The sequence below is a fragment of the Podarcis tiliguerta genome (assembly GCF_965153285.1).
Source record: "Podarcis tiliguerta genome assembly, chromosome: 10".
Classification (NCBI taxonomy): domain Eukaryota; kingdom Metazoa; phylum Chordata; class Lepidosauria; order Squamata; family Lacertidae; genus Podarcis; species Podarcis tiliguerta.
Genome location: NC_139543.1, coordinates 56,706,796 through 56,723,828, shown reverse-complemented (window position 1 = coordinate 56,723,828; position 17,033 = coordinate 56,706,796). Strand labels below are relative to the sequence as shown.

General features: G+C 43.6%; 1 protein-coding gene across 35 annotated transcripts in view; it reads right to left on the bottom strand.

Moving 5' to 3' along the window:
• Nucleotides 1-17,033, bottom strand: part of CACNA1C (calcium voltage-gated channel subunit alpha1 C) — a gene marked incomplete at its 5' end in the record, with an annotated part of 496,619 nt that overhangs the window by 433,643 nt on the left and 45,943 nt on the right. For 4 of the 35 annotated variants that reach the window (XM_083401682.1, XM_083401689.1, XM_083401688.1 and 1 more), the window contains one exon: nucleotides 5,301-6,296. The exons of 23 other annotated variants lie outside the window; for them this stretch is intronic. In XM_083401682.1, coding sequence (XP_083257808.1) covers nucleotides 5,301-5,349 — 49 coding nt within the window. Of the gene's footprint in view, nucleotides 1-5,300; nucleotides 6,298-17,033 lie in introns of those variants that run through there. 8 more of the 35 variants (XM_083401703.1, XM_083401687.1, XM_083401691.1 and 5 more) reach the window with 4 other exon arrangements.

The following is a 17,033-nucleotide window of genomic DNA, read 5'->3' as shown; positions in this document are numbered from 1 at the left end:
TGCACAAGCGATGCTGACACGAAACCCCACATATATATTAAGTAAAATAGAAACATCGCCACCCGACCCCACCCCACCCCCACTCGCCTTTCCCCCCTCTACCTCTTTCCCCATTTTCTTCCTAATGTAACACTAATGTCTCAACAAATGAAACTGATCTGTAAAAATGTTACTTGGAATATTTTTTTTTTAAAAAAAAGAATGATGTAGCTGTACTTATGCTCCACCCTAACAATTTTCATGCTGGTGAAGCACACTTTAAGACTGGATTGTAAAAATGTCCAACGTCAGGTTGTCGAGCTGAACATAGGAAAGAAATAGCGAGAGTGAATTAATGGGTAGATGGATTTCTAGTGAGCTTGTGTTGTAACAGGATGAAACAAAAGTCAACCATAAATTATGAACTTTGGGGAAATGCACTGGTAATTTTTACATATGAAATTAAGGCCTAAAATCTTTCACTCTTTAAATGCTGGCTTCTCCTCTGCTAGGAATATATTACCGGTACTTGTTTACAAAGACTTATAGAAGAGGGGAGAGTAACCTGATGTGTAGCATCCTGACTAAATCCCTTTATGTAACATAGTTAAGAAAGTTATTTGGGGACTGGGGCGCAGGGAAGACTGATGAGGAACAATTTCAATAAAAAGTGGGAGGGGGAGAGACCACAAGATGACCTAGTTTTGAATACGTCCCAAAAAGCCCTAGTTCTGGTAGCATAAGAAACCAGTCGGAATCTGCTGAAATGGCATAACATAAGCAAAAACCAAAAGTGAGCAGAAAGCATTCCGGGTGTTTTTGCATAAATCGTTTAGAGGATCTTGTCTATGAAGAATAGAGAGTCCTGCCTTTGGCGTAGATCATTTATTAATATAGGATGGGCAAGTATCGGTAAGCAGTCTCTCCTGACAATCAAGACACATCTACACTGAAAATGTATGCAAGCTTTCTATCACTTTTAACTGTAATTGCTCCCCATCATGACCAAGGATTTCTGGAGCGCAGTTTGATGAGGTTGTTGATAATTTGTTTGGAGATCCCTAGCGCCTAGCGCCTCTCACAGAACTGCAGTCCCCAGGATTCCCAATTACTTAGGTTTTTTTTACTCCTTAGCCCTGTAGCACCACCTTCTGGCAGAGGTAGAATCCCCACAGCACCATTCATCACCATGCCCCTCTTCATAATCCTGTCGTGAAATAACTGAAAGGCTCATTGCTGAACTCTTGGGCCAGCATGTTTCCCCAGATAACAGCCCCTTTCTCTGTCAACATGATATAGCCAGCACCATGTACTGACAAGCTCTGAGGCACACCTGAAATTATAGTTTGTAACTCAAATGGGTCAGCTGACCTCCAGGCACTCCATACTGTGTATAGAGGATTGCAAATCAAGATCTCTCCTCCCTAATTAATCCACTCTGTAGTTTTACCAGTGCAAAGTGTTCACAATAAAATACCTTACAGATACCTATCTGAGTTGATTCTGAATCCCACATGCACTTTAAATATGATGTAGCTAGTTGTAAAAGCTTTTTCTTGTACGTCCTCAATCATCCAGCACAAAAAACACATATATTCTAAAAAGACATATGCTCAACAGTCAAAAGTAATTATTTCCACCACCCCACCCCCCGAAATTATTGTTTATTAGGTGGGACAATTAAACATGCAGAAGGATTATTTTTATTTTTTTAAAAAATAGTAACAGCTCAGACAACTCTTTTTCCCCTGCAATAAATGAGGAATAGAAATTGTACTGGGTCCTGCTAAATCCAAATATTAATAACATTTCTGTCTGTAAGCTATAGAATGAGAATGCTTTTTTAAGTTTTAGGGTCACAACTTTATTTGTTTTATAATTGTATATTTTATTGTTGTAACCCATTCTGGGACCCTATGGTAAAGTGTAGGAAAGAAAAAAATATTAAATAAAAAGAACAATGTAAAAAGAACACATATTTTTATAATTAAGAAACTAAGTGGTGTGGATGGATCACAACAAAACTCTCCTGTTTGTATTATATAGTTTCCAGTGCCTTATCATGTGGCTTGCTGACTCCCTAAGTTCCAGTTCAGAAAGTCAGGTAAATTAGTTGGTTGGTATGAGCACAACAATAAAGGACAGGTGAGGCCTACTCCGATTCATCTTATCCAAAGTTATCACACAGGTTATCATGTGTGTGTGTGCGTGTGTGCTAAGAATTCATTTCTGTGCTGGAAACTGCTGGGGAAATGTTACCTGAGAAATTCTAGTCCCCTGAAATTAGACTTTTCCAATGCAAAGATGGGCAGCCAGATTCTCCCTCTACAATAATCTTTCTAATCCTTTCCTTTCAACACTTTTGCTCTAATTATACCGCTCTATCCCAGGATTAGTGTGTTGTAAATTTTGTTCTTCGCCATCATCACCGCAAACCAATACATAGTTGGGCTACAAAATCTATGGAGACCATCCTTATAAAACCTAAGAACTGAGACCTTGGGAAGAAAAAGGTAGCAAACTTGTGACGAATAACTATTGTTTAAAATCAGGCAAAGGGTGATTAGTGAGGATGGAAGTTTTCAAAAAGACCTTCAAGAAATGAAACGTTTACAGATGGTTCTTTATTTGTGATCATTTTCGGGTTTAACCCTCATGTCATGTTATGGGGGGGGGGTGTCAAATAAACACAAATTATTATAGTGTTCCTCCCGCCACAAAATGTGGAGTTTTTCCACTGCAAAAGTGTTGCCTTTTGCCTGGGAGCAACAAGAAATTAATCTGCAGCAAGAAAGGAAGGATGGCAACCCTGCTCTCTCTATATTATATAATCACTGCAGCTGGTAAGTAGGGAGCTGGATTCAGGTTGCCATAGCATTTGGCATATTGCTATGGAGGCCGAGCTTTGGTCCACTTATCAGTAGCGTTGTCAGCAGCAAAGCACAAAGCACACACATACTAGTGCGTGACAGAAGCACATGGCTAAGAGGACAAAAGCAAAACAGGGCACAAGATGCAATGGACACAGCCTCTCACGTTTTTGGGGTACTTGTTATGGTATGGTGATGACAAAAAAAATCTTTTCAGGTCAGTGTATTACAAGATTTTGACCACTGGAACTTTTTAAAAATCTACACACACACACAAGTGTGCCACAATCAAATGCACACTTTTATATACGTAGATTTTACTCTCTCCTTAAGAATGGCCCAGGTGTAAAAAGGGCTAGGGCTTCTGCACTTTTAAGAAATGTGGAGAAGGAATGTAGGAGCTAAAGCTTTCTGGTATGTCACACCTGCTGAGATTCCCTGTTTAACACCATTATAAAAAGATGCAGGTGTCCTGAACTCTCCCCCCCCCACCTGGACACCCTTCTGCCACTAACAGTGAAATCCCATATCAATCTACTCAAAAGTAAGCTCAGCAAGTTGAATCAAGAGGGCCCCAAGTAAGATTTAGGATTGCAGCCTAAATCCCTTTAGGGCTAAGCAAAGAAAGAGTTCAAGCACATATATTTCCCACTTTGAAAGAATAAGTATCTGAGCCATTGGTTCAGTGCTGTCAACTCCAACTGCCTTTCCTATCTTTGGTACCTTGAGATCCCTATACTTGAAAGAAAACTAAACTGGAGATACTCTGGATTGATCTATTTCCACATGGAGATAACTGCCTGCTTCCTATCCTATGACACACAGTGCCAAGAATCTCAGCACTCTGGTGCTACTGGGTGAGATGAGAGGAGCAATGACAGGTGGTAAGAGGAAAGGTAAGGGGCAGCCTGCCTTATCAGGGAGTGCAGAGAAGATGGAAAGAACAAGGGTCTTAAGGACATGCATGTGCACAAGCATACACACACACACACACACACACACACACAGCTGCCAGCAGACTTCTCTCTACTAAGACAATCATGATGATGGGTCTCTTTGGTACATCTATCTAAGCAAGAGGGGTGGGGTTGGAACCACCCAGTAGAAGCTAACCAGAAGGGTCCAAATCACAACCCCTTTGGAGGGGACTGCCAGGAAACAATAATAACTTGGAGAGTTAAAAAAAAAAGAAATAAAGTTATCTCCCCACTACCCTTGTTGATTTGATCTAGCTCCTGGTCCCACAAGCTGCTCTTAAAAGCACCTCCGGGGATGTTTGGCTCGGATGGGCGCAGAAAAGGAAGGGTCTTCCCTATTTTCAATGTTTAAAAAGCAATCACCACCACAGCAGGAGGTCTTCCTCTTTTGGGGTATATAATATGTACGTAACACACATACTCAGCAGCCCTCCTGTGTCTGTCTGGCGTCAGGATTTGCCTTCTACCTATGAAAAGGAGGCCACAGTCCTCTGAGTGATGGGTGGCAGAGCATAGCAGAGGGAGGAGGTAAAGAGTCTCCAACAGCACAGTCATATATTTAAGTCTCATTGAGTTCAATGGGGCTTACTCACAAGTAACTGGGTATAGGCTGGTTGGCAGCCTAGGCGGCCCTCTATTGGGCAAGGGATTTTGAGACGTTGCAATTAGGTTCCAATTAATGAGGTGGGAAAGAGATCGATAGCTTTGCTTCCCAACTGTTGAGGCATTGCCACCCCAGATATCCCTAAGAATCTTCCACTTCTTCTACTAACAGCGCAAGACTATGCGGAGGTACTTGGAAGTAAACTCCACTGCGTTCAATTGTGGGTAAGTGGGTACGTAGGACTGCAGACGGCCACCATACAGCCCTTTCCTTTGGAGTTGAACTTAGTGGAAGTTACTTCCGAGCAAACATGCACTGGATCGGGCTGTAAAATCCTGAAGGGAATGGTGATTGGGAGGGGCCCCGAAAAGGACCCCAACTTCCCCATCCCTCCAAAAACATGGTAGTTGGTTTTTTTTATGAGGAAGGTTAGCCCGCCCTGGAAGAAGCAACGAAGACGAGATCTGAAGCAACAACCCTCGGTCTTGCAAACTCCTGGACGTCCCTCCTGCCAGCCCCACACACTCTTCCACCACCAGAAAGCAACTTTGCCTTGCTTAATATTGCTGGCCAAGGATAAGGCTAGGGGAGAAAAGGCGTGGGGGGGTTGCTTGGTGGGCTTGTTTTGTTTCCCGCGACCACCAGCCTTGACAAGATCACTGCATCAGATCTCTCCTCATGTCACCCGCGGTCCCATCTGTGTGGTGGCGGCGGAGGACCATCTCCCACCACCCTTTCCCCTCCCGCTCTTCACGTTGCTTTCTCCAGCATCTTCAGAAGAAGGAAAGGACAGTAAGGGGGAGAGGGGGGAAGAGAGGGAGACGGAGGGAGGGGGGAGACAAGACTGTGGGGTCTCAGGATAGAGCTTACCTTGGTGGTTTTCTTCTGGGATGTACATCCTCTTGTTTTCATTGACCATTTAAGTAGAGGAACGAGGAGCACCCCCCAAAAAAAAACAACCCAAGCAGGAGTCCAGGGTTTTAATTCCTCCAAATCAAAAAGGAAAAAAAAGAAAAGAAAAAGCAACAGCAGATGGGGTGAACAGTTCACGGAAGAAACCGGAGCTTCTGCGACGATTAAAATTCCCCCGTTCGGTTATTACCTGATTCCCATGATTGCATCAAAGCCCAAAAACTGATCCTTTCCACTACTGCCTCCTTTAGTGCAATTGCAAAGCATCCTCAGAGAACATCCGGGACCCTGCCAAAGAATTGAGCCCAGCACCTCTGGCCGCTGCTCACACCGTCGAGAAGCGGCAGAAGGAGAAGCGGCTCCTTTAGATCTTTATTGTTTGTTTGTTTTAAAAAGAGGAGACGGTGGGGGGAGAGGAGAAAAGATCAGCAAGGGAAAGGAAGGTGGGAGAAAACAGCCGAGGGGAGGGGAGGGGGGGACACTCATAAGCATCCAAGAAGGGTGCTGGAGCGGGGGGGGGGTGAGGAGAGAGAATATCTCAGGAGGGTTCAAGTGTCTTTCTTGCTTAGATCCACCAACTAGGAGAGGGAAGCAACGGGGCTGAGAGAAAAAGGCGACCTCGAAGAGCTGTTCCAAGGCGGCTGCTTCTCCTCTTCGAAGCCAATTCCGCGCGCTCTGTTGGCAGGGAGCTGTTTCTGCAGAGAGAGCGAGAGAGCGCTAGTCCCAGCCCCTCACTCCCTCCCCTCCCTCAGCAGAAGACTCGCTCCCGCTTCTCTCCCCCTCCCCTCCTTCCTCCTTCAGACAGACAGACAGACACCATGAACACTTCCAGATGTTCCAGCTGCGGCGGCGGCGGCAGCAGCAAGCCCCTCCCCTCGCTTTTTTTTAGGAGCCGGAGGACTTGATCTGAAAGTTTAACATGCCTCCCTCTGCCCCTCGCTCTCCTCCCCTCGGCTCACTGCGCCTGGCGGTGGGTTTTTGCCGCTGCCGCTGCTGAAACCTTTTCTACAGACATGACGTCAAGAAGGCAAGCTGAATCTGGCTTGCATGGAAAAAAAAGTGGGGAGGGGGGTCGTGGTAGGTAAAATGGGGGGTTACGGTTTTTTTCAAAAAAGTAACAGACGGTTGGAAGGCTCCCCAACGACGCAGGTCGCCTCTCTTCTCCGCTCTAGCAACCCTGACACACACCAACCACATCGACCCCCTCCGTGTGATTTGTCAATATTGTGCTCTCTCTTTAAAAAAAAAAAGCCTGCAATTTTCCAGCGCTGAAATTTATCTGTGATCTGCATGTTAAAGAAGGGACAAAATAATGTTGGTAGAATCTGTAGCAGCTTTATTAGAGCGGCGTGTTTTGTTTTGTTTTTAGGGGCGGGGTTGAACACACACACACACACACGCACCCAATAACAATAAATCATCACAATAGCAATAAAAGGGTTGCTGGTGTGTTGGATTTGATCAGTTGCTGCCGAGAAGCTTGGTGTACACCTACACACACAGAGAGAGAGAGAGAGAGAGAGAGCGCTAGCAGAGGCGAGAGAGGAGGCACAGATGTTGAAACGGATTAACTGAGCCGAGATTTTCCAAATCCACAGTAGACACACCGAAAAAAAATAATAAAAACCTGGGGTTGGAAGGAGAGATGGAGGGGACGTTCCTCCCCTCCACCCAGCGTTCCACCTCCATCCTGCCTGTCGCTGGGGTGGGAGTCCGCTCTCTTTAGGCGTCCCCACCTTCCCCAAAGCAAGACGAGATGCTGATGGCTCCTGGCCAGTCCGCTGGGAAGCCAGGCAGGCAGGCAGGCAGCGCGTGTGTGGCGCGCCTTATCTGGGGCTCTCGCAGGGCTGCCATGTTAAACAAGCGGTGCAGAGTGGATCGTGCCGTGTATGTGTGTGTCTGCGTACACTGCACGTCCCCCTTTATCCAGGCATGCCGCCACCTCTCCATCGCAGCGATCTGAGAAGCTAATCGGGTCTGAGTTGCGCACTTGGGGGGTTGCTGGCTAGCGGAGCGCCGCGATTCTCCGAGAAGCCGGCGAGGCGCGTCGAGCTCCCGGCTTTGATATGTGTTTACTCGGAAGCAAGACCCGCGGAACGCCCTGTTCCCTATGTTCCCAATATACGCGCGTTGCGTCCGGGCTGCGCGCTTACCCATGAGTAAGCCCCGCGGAATTCAGTGGGACTTGCTCCCCAGCAGTGCGGAAGGGCAGGCCGCTAACCAACGGCTAAAATTCAGGCTTACAGAGCGCGATTCGTTGCTGGAGGCGCAGCAGGACTAGCTCCTTGGTTCGCTCGCCTTTGCGAACAGATCCGCTCCTGACATGCTTATTCGCTGCACCGCGAGAGGTCATTTGAGTTTAAGAGGTTCTGCGGTGCGAATAGGGTCCAGGGACACAGGTTTAGGGTTGGAGGGTCTTCTCAGCCACTGGGCGGTGGGAGGCTGGGGGCGGGACAAGCGGGAGAACTGAGGGGTTCGTGGCGAATGCGGCAACGCGCGAACTTTTCGCGGCGAAGTTTGCTGGAGGAAGTCCCTTCGCCTTGAATACTTCGCACCAGACATCTTCGGGAACAGGGCGGCGACGGGAGAGCGAAGCAGTTTTAAAAGCGCAGCGGTACATTACAGTGAACGACACACAGCCAACAACAGGTTGGGAAAGAGGAGAAAACAAATCTCAAAAGGAAATTAACAGCACTTAGTTGTCCAAATGCCCCTCCTACCGCCGCCATTCGCTGTACAGCTGCTCAATTTTTAATCCCATCACAAGTGTGATCACAGCACTTTCTCTGTCGTGTTGTCCTAGCAGGCTTTCCAAGTGTTAGCAATTGGCCAGAAGGTAGTGCTTTTGAAACAGGCAGGCTCTTCTTGATATGAGTGAGAGATGGAGGATTAAAGCATTAACTGATTTGTCACTACCAGAATCTGGTACCTGCTGCTAAAAATCCATCTGCTCAGTTCAAAATCTGGAGGGTTACAAGTTCCTGGATTTGACAAAAGAGTGTGAGTAGTCCAGGATATTTAGGGGATGTGTTTGAATGAGAGCTAAATGGTTAAAGAAAGGAATTCCTTGAGGGAACAGAGTTAGACTTCCCACCATCGCAGACAATGAACATTTAATCTAGGTATAAAGGGGACAACAGAGGACGAGATGGTTGGACAATGTTCTCGAAACTACCAACATGAATTTGATGAAACTGCGGGAGGTAGTGGAAGACAGAAGTGCCTGGCATGCTCTGGTCCATTGGGTCACGAAGAATCGGACATGACTAAACAACAAAATTCCTGCCTGGACAGAAAAAAATAACATGTTTGGCATCTGCCTGGCTACTGTAAGCACAGGATGCTGGACTGAATGGGCCTTTGGTATGATCCAGCAGAGCTCTTCTTAAAGGTAAAGGTAAAGGGACCCCTGACCGTTAAGTCCAGTTGTGGACGACTCTGGGGTTGCGGCGCTCATCTTGCTTTATTGGCCGAGGGAGCCGGCATACAGCTTCTGGGTCATGCGGCCAGTATGACTAAGTCGCTTCTGGCGAACCAGAGCAGTTACTGCAATTCTTACGTTATTCCACAATTGGCTTTAATCTTTGTTAAGACACCAATGTCACTGCAGGTGCCATATTTAATATCATGTGTGGTTAATACTTTTAACTCTGTAAATTAACAGCATTAAAGGATACACTTTGTGGAGCTCAGATGTGGGATGGCATATTTGGATGTATGATGGAGTGTTTAAACTGTGGCTTCATCCAGGGCTGACCCTCCCATGGGGCAAGGTGAGGCAACAGCCTCAGGTGGCAGGATCCACAGGGGCAGCAGATCCGGATGTAGAATTTTCTTCCCCCCTTGTTCCCAATGTAGATCTTCACTCACCCCTTTTTCCCTGGTGGGGAGGCAGGCACCATTTTGCATTTTCTCACAGGTGCAAAAATGTATTGGCCAGGCCTCTATCTATGCTCAACCTTTACCCATCTGTCTATATTGAAAACCCTCAAACATTACCCTCAAACAGTATTATGCCTTTCTTCCAAAGAAAGCAAACCTGTACCCCTGGAACATCTCGCTGCTTGGAGTGAGGGCAGGCATAACAATATGAAATGTAGGAAACTCTCCCCAGTTTCTTAGAGCTAGCTACATTCCCTGGCTCCCTGTTTTCTGGCTTCCACATTTATTCATTATGCACATACTTCCTACCAAGAACCCACCAGTTCTTCCTGACCTTAAACCTTCTGCAGTAATTTATTCCAGCTCTTCATTCTCCCTGGCTTCCCCTTTCCGCAGATCCCTACTTCTTCTAAATCTCTTCCCTCAATCCTCTGCCTTTCCTCTTCCACCATTTATGCCATTTGAATTCATATGGTTTTTATCTGGAATGGAAGCTGCTCTGAAAAGGTTTTATATGTGAATAAAAGAATATGAAATACCACCCCCAAAAAAGCACCCTCACTTGGGTCTCTGCTTCTTAAACTGCTATTTATTCTGTTACTCCTGCCTGCTCTTCCCCATTGCTTCTTTGCTCAGCACTTCCACTCTTCCTATCCTTTCCTACCTACCCATCAAGGTATTTTGCCGCCCTGAATAGTTGCAATATACACTCAGAAACCTCCCCCCCAGGATCATTAACTTAAGCAGGATGGTGGTTGTAATGATGATCTGATGACAATTCTCTAAGGGTATACACATGGCCTTAGAGACAGAAAACTGTTACCATCCTGATCACTAAAAAGGCACAGCTTCCTATGAGGCAGTAAGTCACATGGACAACATACATGCACATGCAGCATCCCACACGAGGAAAACTCAAGTGGAAAAGGCCCTTAACACTGCCCAGGGTCGCTATGGATAGAAGAGACGTGCATTTTGCTTAGAGCCAAAACATCTTTCTGTTCAAGCAATGTGGGCTGTTTCCAAGAAGAGATTATTGTTCTCATTGCTTGGAGATGCTGATAAACAGGAAGGAACAGGTAATTATGAGGACACTGACGGTGCCATCCTATGCATGTTTACTCAGTGGTGCTTATTCCCAGATAGAGGGGGATAACTTCTACAACACAATTTGAGTTACGTCACCACAATGTGATTTCCTCTCTCTTTGATATTCACATGGTCAAGTGGCCTATGACAGTAGCACCTTAAGGCAGGGGTGGCTAATGTGTTCTCCAGATGTTGTGGAATGTTAATTCTCATCAGCTCCGACCAGCATAGCCAATGGTCAGCGATGACCGGAGTTGTAGTCAAGCAATAACTAGAAGGCAACAAGGCAGCCACACCTGCCTTAAGGCTTATTCAGGTGGCCAAGAAGATATGTAAGCACAACTTGAGTGTGACACTATTGTATATTATACAGTACATGACTTTCGTTCTCATTTTGTCGTGGAGATATACTTTTCTGTTGTTTTTTAAGAAACCTCATCTCCCCCAGACCTTTAACATCATTTTTTTTAAAAAATGGAATAACAGGCTTTTGTGGTGTTTTTGTTTTTTAAAAAAATTCTCCCTATGTGGCTCAGGAAGCCACAAATTTATGGACTGCATTAGTCTGATGCCATCTTCCAACCAAATCACATATGTACACAGGCACATGCGCAAGTTGTCCTTTCCATCTAGAAATCTCTCTCCTGTCCTCTTGCCTCTGCCTGCCAAAGTTCCCACCATGGGACACTATTCAGTCCAATTACTGCAAACAAGACTTGGTAGAAAAACAGCACAGAAAGCATATATATATATATATATGAAGTTGGCACTAATTACTTTAGCCCAAGGAAATTTTTATCATAAAATTAAAGTTGCCTGATTCAGCATTTCTTCAGTCAGTAACTTACTACAATAAAAGAGTTACACAGTGGAGCCAAATGTGCATTCATGATGTGGTAAGAAAAAAAAGAAAAGAAACCTAGCCAGCAACCTTAAGAAATGAAACACATCAGCTTTCACTTCTATGACCTCATGCTAATTTTGATAATTGAAATAGGAACATGCTGCTGTGTGCTACCTCATATCGTGCTGTCTGGAGAGGGTATTATTGAGTGCACCTATTCATTTATGGGTACTTCCAGATGACCTGTTTATTGAGCATTCATCCTGATTTGTTTGCAGGGAGACATGGCAATATTTGCTGTTTAATGAGCTTTCATTCTACTGTATTCTGTTTGCAGGGAGGTTAGATGACATGGTACCCCTGACATGGCACCCCTGTCAGGGAAGAAGGTGGGGTATAAATAAATACATCATAATAATAATTCCCCCACACTTTCCAGTGCATTTTCCTGTCACTTTCCTTACTGCAAAAAAAATGCAATTTGTGGGAGAAGCGGCTTTGTTGTGCAAGAACACTAACAGACTTTAATTGTGTAACCTGAATTGCCAGTACCTTGCGGAATCCAACCCAAAAAGAACAGCAGTGTCCCTATGATCACTGACCTTTGACCTTCTACTTTGTCATGTTCATTATCTGAAGGCAGCCCTGTTTGGGGAAGCTTTTAATGTTTAATAGACTATTGTATTTTAATATTCTGTTGGAGGCCGCCCAGAGTGGCTGGGGAAACCCAGCCAGATGGGCGGGGTATAAATATATTATGATGATGATGATGGCTGACCGGTTGGGTCTATTAAAGTGTGGCAGAGATAGTTTGGTGTACGTAGTTAACACAAGTGTTGGACATAGCTTAGGAGATAGGTATTCAAATTATTCCAGCTCTGAAGCAAACCAGTTGGCTTTGTGCAAGACACTCCCTCTTAGGCTAACCTGCCTCTCAGTTTTGTGGTGAAGGCAAGTGAGATAATATGCCACAATATGCTGCTTGAAGGAAAGGTAGAATAAAAATGCTGTTAGTAATGCAATACTGTGCTGAATTGTTCACAATATATGCTTCTGAAAGATTTGTAACATTTCTTCTTATAAAATACAATGGAATTGTCTATTCCCATTAAAAAAATGCCACCTTGAACATAAGTATAGGCTTGCAAATATCTTAACAAGTACCGTAAGTGTGAATGAATCAGTAATCATTAAAATGACACTTCCTCAAGTGGATGAAATGGAGAGAAAGGTCATTTTCCAACTATCACTATTTTATAGGGTGGATCAATAGCAAGCTTTAATATGGTTTCAAATTGGATGGGGGACTACATGCTGAGATTCCCGCATTGCAAGGGGTTGGACTAGATGATCCTTGGAGTCCCTTCCAACTCTACAATTCTATGATAATTTTAGGTTTGCATAATTAAAATGAATTAAAGAGCTTTGATGCTATGGTGCAACATACCCACTTAAAAAAAACATCAGGAACATGATGGGAAAATGCACTACAGTGTGGAATAATAATCAACTGAATCTATTTTCCAATACCTTGAACTTCAATGCTGTATTCAAACTAGCTGATGAGCAATGTCAGTCTGTCAGAGGTGAATCTGTCATGGTAAAGAAGCTCAGTTTTGGGCAGGAATAGCCTAGATTTACCAAGCCATTAATTTAACAAAGATACGGCCATAGTCTTATTAATATGGGAATGAGCCCAAACTAGGCAGCAATCATATACACAGGAATCCGTCTTACTGTGCAATGTTTTACATGCCTGCTTAGAAGTACCCGTGGGGCTTACTTCTATGCAGGCATGTAAAACCTCACCTTTATTCTTTTGAAATCAATGAGAGTTAAGTTAGTTTGACTCAATTCTTCCATTGGTTTCAATAGTAACTAGTTTTGTTTGGATCCAACTCATCATCTTTATCTAAATAGAAATGCAGTTTCTAATGTTCTGTATCCCATGCACTCAACGTTCTGTCACATTTCATAATGACTAAGGAAGAGGTTTGATCAACTAGCAATTTCTTACTATTTTAAACTGTTATGTTAATTTTATTACCTTATAGTATATAAATACCAAATAATAAATCAATAAAATAAATTATTGGAGTACATTCCGTTAGGAAACACTGCTTTGCAAACTCTGTTAGAACTACCATGGTCAACTCTCATTCATTTATTGTGGATGTGGTTGGAAGACCAATTTGAAACTTGTAACTGTAACATACGATAAATAAGCAGCAAGTTTATTCATGCTTTTAGTTAGGTTACATTACCTGTCATTGACTTATCTTTGATTTTTTTAAATGTATTGTTTTTGAGTGCTGCATAACATTTCTTTTTGATGTGTGATGGATGCTGCTGCTACTACTACTACTACTACTACTGCTGCTACTATTAGTAGTATTATGTTTTGCAACCACATGCTAGATGAGCAAGAATTTTGCAGAAGTGGGGATGGAGGGAATGAATCAGAATTATTAGAAGAGGAAGACAATCTTCTTGGTGGATTAAGTTTCACATTGAGTTCAGGGATTACTTGTGCTCATTGGAACTAGTAATGCAGAAGGCAGAGATGCCAACAGTAACTAGTGTTCTAAATCACAATGCCAATCACCCTAAAAGGACATCTTTCAGGGTGTGTGTGTGTGATCATTTGTTATTCCACATGGGTTCAGCATGGAAGTCAGAGCTACCATTATACAAAATCAATAGTTGCTCACCTTGTTTCCTGTTTTCCATACTAACATCTATCCAGGTGATAGGAGGAACCACCCATGTGATAGTTGGAGAAACAAGAAATGCAGATGCAAGGGAAGGATCTTTATCGCAAAGTGTTTTTAAAACCAAGCATCATTTCGCTTCCTTAAATAGTCTTCTCCATAACAATTTTTCATATGGCTACTGCATATTTTATCTTCCTAGGCCTATTTTTAGTAGATTATCTTCACACTCTTTTGGGAAGTTATGCTTTATACTATAGCACCACAAGAGGATAAATGTTTCATACACACAGAAAGAGAAGACAAATTATGCATCCTGGGAAATAGATGGTAATGTCATTAAACTGGCCATCTCTGTGTGTGTTTGTAGGAAAAGAGAAGAACAGCCTGATCCTAACCATAGTTATTCAGAAGTAAATCCCACTGAACTCAGTGGGATTTAGGCTGCAATCTTACGCCCACTGATCTGGGAGCGGTGGTAGATTGATGGTCTATGCAGCCCTGTGTGTAGTCCTTTTGGGGGTCCTTTGCATTCAGCTACATAAACATGGCTATGCCTCAAAATATGATGGAGCTAAATGCATGAGCATAAGTGAGTTAATAACTTCAGTTTTTTAATGTACTATTATATTACTATACATTGGAATCTACTGACCTGGTGGACCCTGCCACCTGAGGCAGTAGCCTCATGGCCCTGCTGCTGTAGCATGAGGACCTTCAAGGAGACAATTCTGAGGATGTTCAGAAAAGATGCATTGGTTCTTGGGTCTACCAGAAAAGTAGACCTGCCAATGGGGCTGGATTGCCATCATGCCAACAGGAGGGAGGGAAAACTGCATAACCAGGACTGAGAGCCAACAGCTTCATTAACATACAGATTTACTGTCACATTGTTTTTCTGCCTGGAGAGAGAAGCAACCTGCTGGCCATAGCAATACTTTGGGACTGTGATTGGCTGAATGGTGCCCCTCCCTCAACTCACAGTCAGAAGGCAAAGCTTTAGGCTTGGCTGTGATGTGACCTCAAGGGGGAAAAGTTGCAGGTGGGTAAATGTGGCAAGCTTGAGGGTAAGCTAGAACCTTTCTTTCAGATGGACTAGGGTTATTTAGATTGCTTTACTTACTTGACTGAGCCTGGAAGTAAATCTACATCAAGGAACAGGGTGTATACATTTGTAATGAATTTGCTGAAAAGGTAGAAGACTATGGAGCTAAATATGTTTATTCCTGATCAGTGCTGTCCATTTGCGCTTTGAAGATGCCACTAAAATCTGATCTGGTTTCATAACTTTACAGTAGTGGCCTGTCTGGTGGCTACTACTGCAACTTTAACCTAGTCCTGTTTAACTAGGGATGAGTACAGAAAAAGAACTGGTGACTGCATGGTTCCTCTAATTCAGCTCACTGCAATGTTTGCCCTCTTTTCATGACAGCATAGAGCACCGTTAATTCAGACTCAGTATATAATTTACAATACCCCTTCTGTGATGCTATTCCTTAATCAGTATTCCTTCCCTCTACTACATTGATGCCTATGATTATTCTTCCCTGTGTGACCACGTTGTATCTACTTTAGATGAGTCATATTCTATTGATTCCAGTCAATTATTGTATGGCAACAAGACATGCTGGTTTCAATTATATCCTTCAGTCTAAAGTGAATTTTTCCCAGGGTCATATAACCTACAAGACTGATTACCAAACTCCAAAGCAACTTCCTAAATGTTGATCATAGTAAGATGATGTTTCTATTCAACCCGCACTTAGTGAATGAGGCTGGGAGAAAGAGGCTGTGTACACATACGCACACAGCCTTTGAAACACACAGGGGTTATCTTACGTACGTAACTGTTTACAACTGTTCTTGCATCTTTATAATCTAAAGCAGCAGCTACTATCTGTGTTGTCTGTACAGGTCAGCATGTTTTCAAACTAGTGCTCAACAATGTTCTCTATTACCCTCCTGTCAATTAGTGTTTCCACAGACCTTTTCTTTCTCATAAATATAATAATAATAATAATAATAATAATAATAATAATAATAATAATATTTTTTTGCATTCTCTTAAAAGAGAGGGGCTAGAAACTGGTGTTTTGATGTACAGTGGTACCTCGAGTTACAAATGCCTCAGGTTACAAATGTTTCAGGTTACAAACTCCGCTAATCTGGAACCTCGAGTTGAAAACTTTGCCCCAGGATGAGAATGGAATTTGTGTGCCGGTGGCGCAGCAGCAGCAAGAGGCCCCATTAGCGAAAGCACGCCTCTAGTTAAGAACAGTTTCAGGTTAAGAACATACTTCCAGAATGAATTAAATTTGTAACTAGAGGTACCACGTACCTATAGACAGAGGATCTATATTGGTTTACAGAGGTGGCTAAGTTATTGTGCTGCTTCCTATTTTGTCCATTTCATTCATAGGCAAGTTAAATGTGGTGCGGGGAAGTAGTACAGCCCTACAGGTCAGTAGGTTTGCCCAGTAGGAGATGACTTGAGAAAGTGCTCTCTGTGTACGCATGTATTCAGCAAGTGCTTGAGAAGTGCATTCTTGATGCAAAATGGATTACAACCTTTCCAGCAGAATGTACTTTAGAATGAGTACAGGGTGGGGACCAAAGGCAGACAAACTACCCCAGAAGGAGCACAACATGTCCCCCATCAGAGATACTCCCCCTCACCTAATTCCTCATACACCCCTCAACCTGTATATTTCTAAATAAATGTACATATTACAAAACACATTAAGTTTCCTATGACCTCCTTCCAAAAGAAACCCATTACAGGCAAAAGCTTCACCCCTGTAACTTCTGACTGCTTAGGCAATTAATGTATGTGTATCAGTGCACTGTTTTGGCATAAAGAACACAGGCCAGACTATTTATCCATCAAGCCCAGTACTGGCTGCTCTGGTTTCCCCATCTCCTGTTATCTAGATTGAGTCTGGGACCTTCTGCATGCAAAGCATGTGCTCTCCCACTAACCTATGGATTCTGCCCTGAATAATGTAGCTGCCATTCAAAAGGTGCTTTAAGAGGCCTCTGATTGAAATAAATGAAGGTTGTGCTGCAGCAGTACTTGGCTTCTAACCACTGTGTGTCACTTTAGGCATGAGAATATCAGCTACTTAATGCTCTGAACCCCTGCCAGCATAAGATCAATTCAATGCC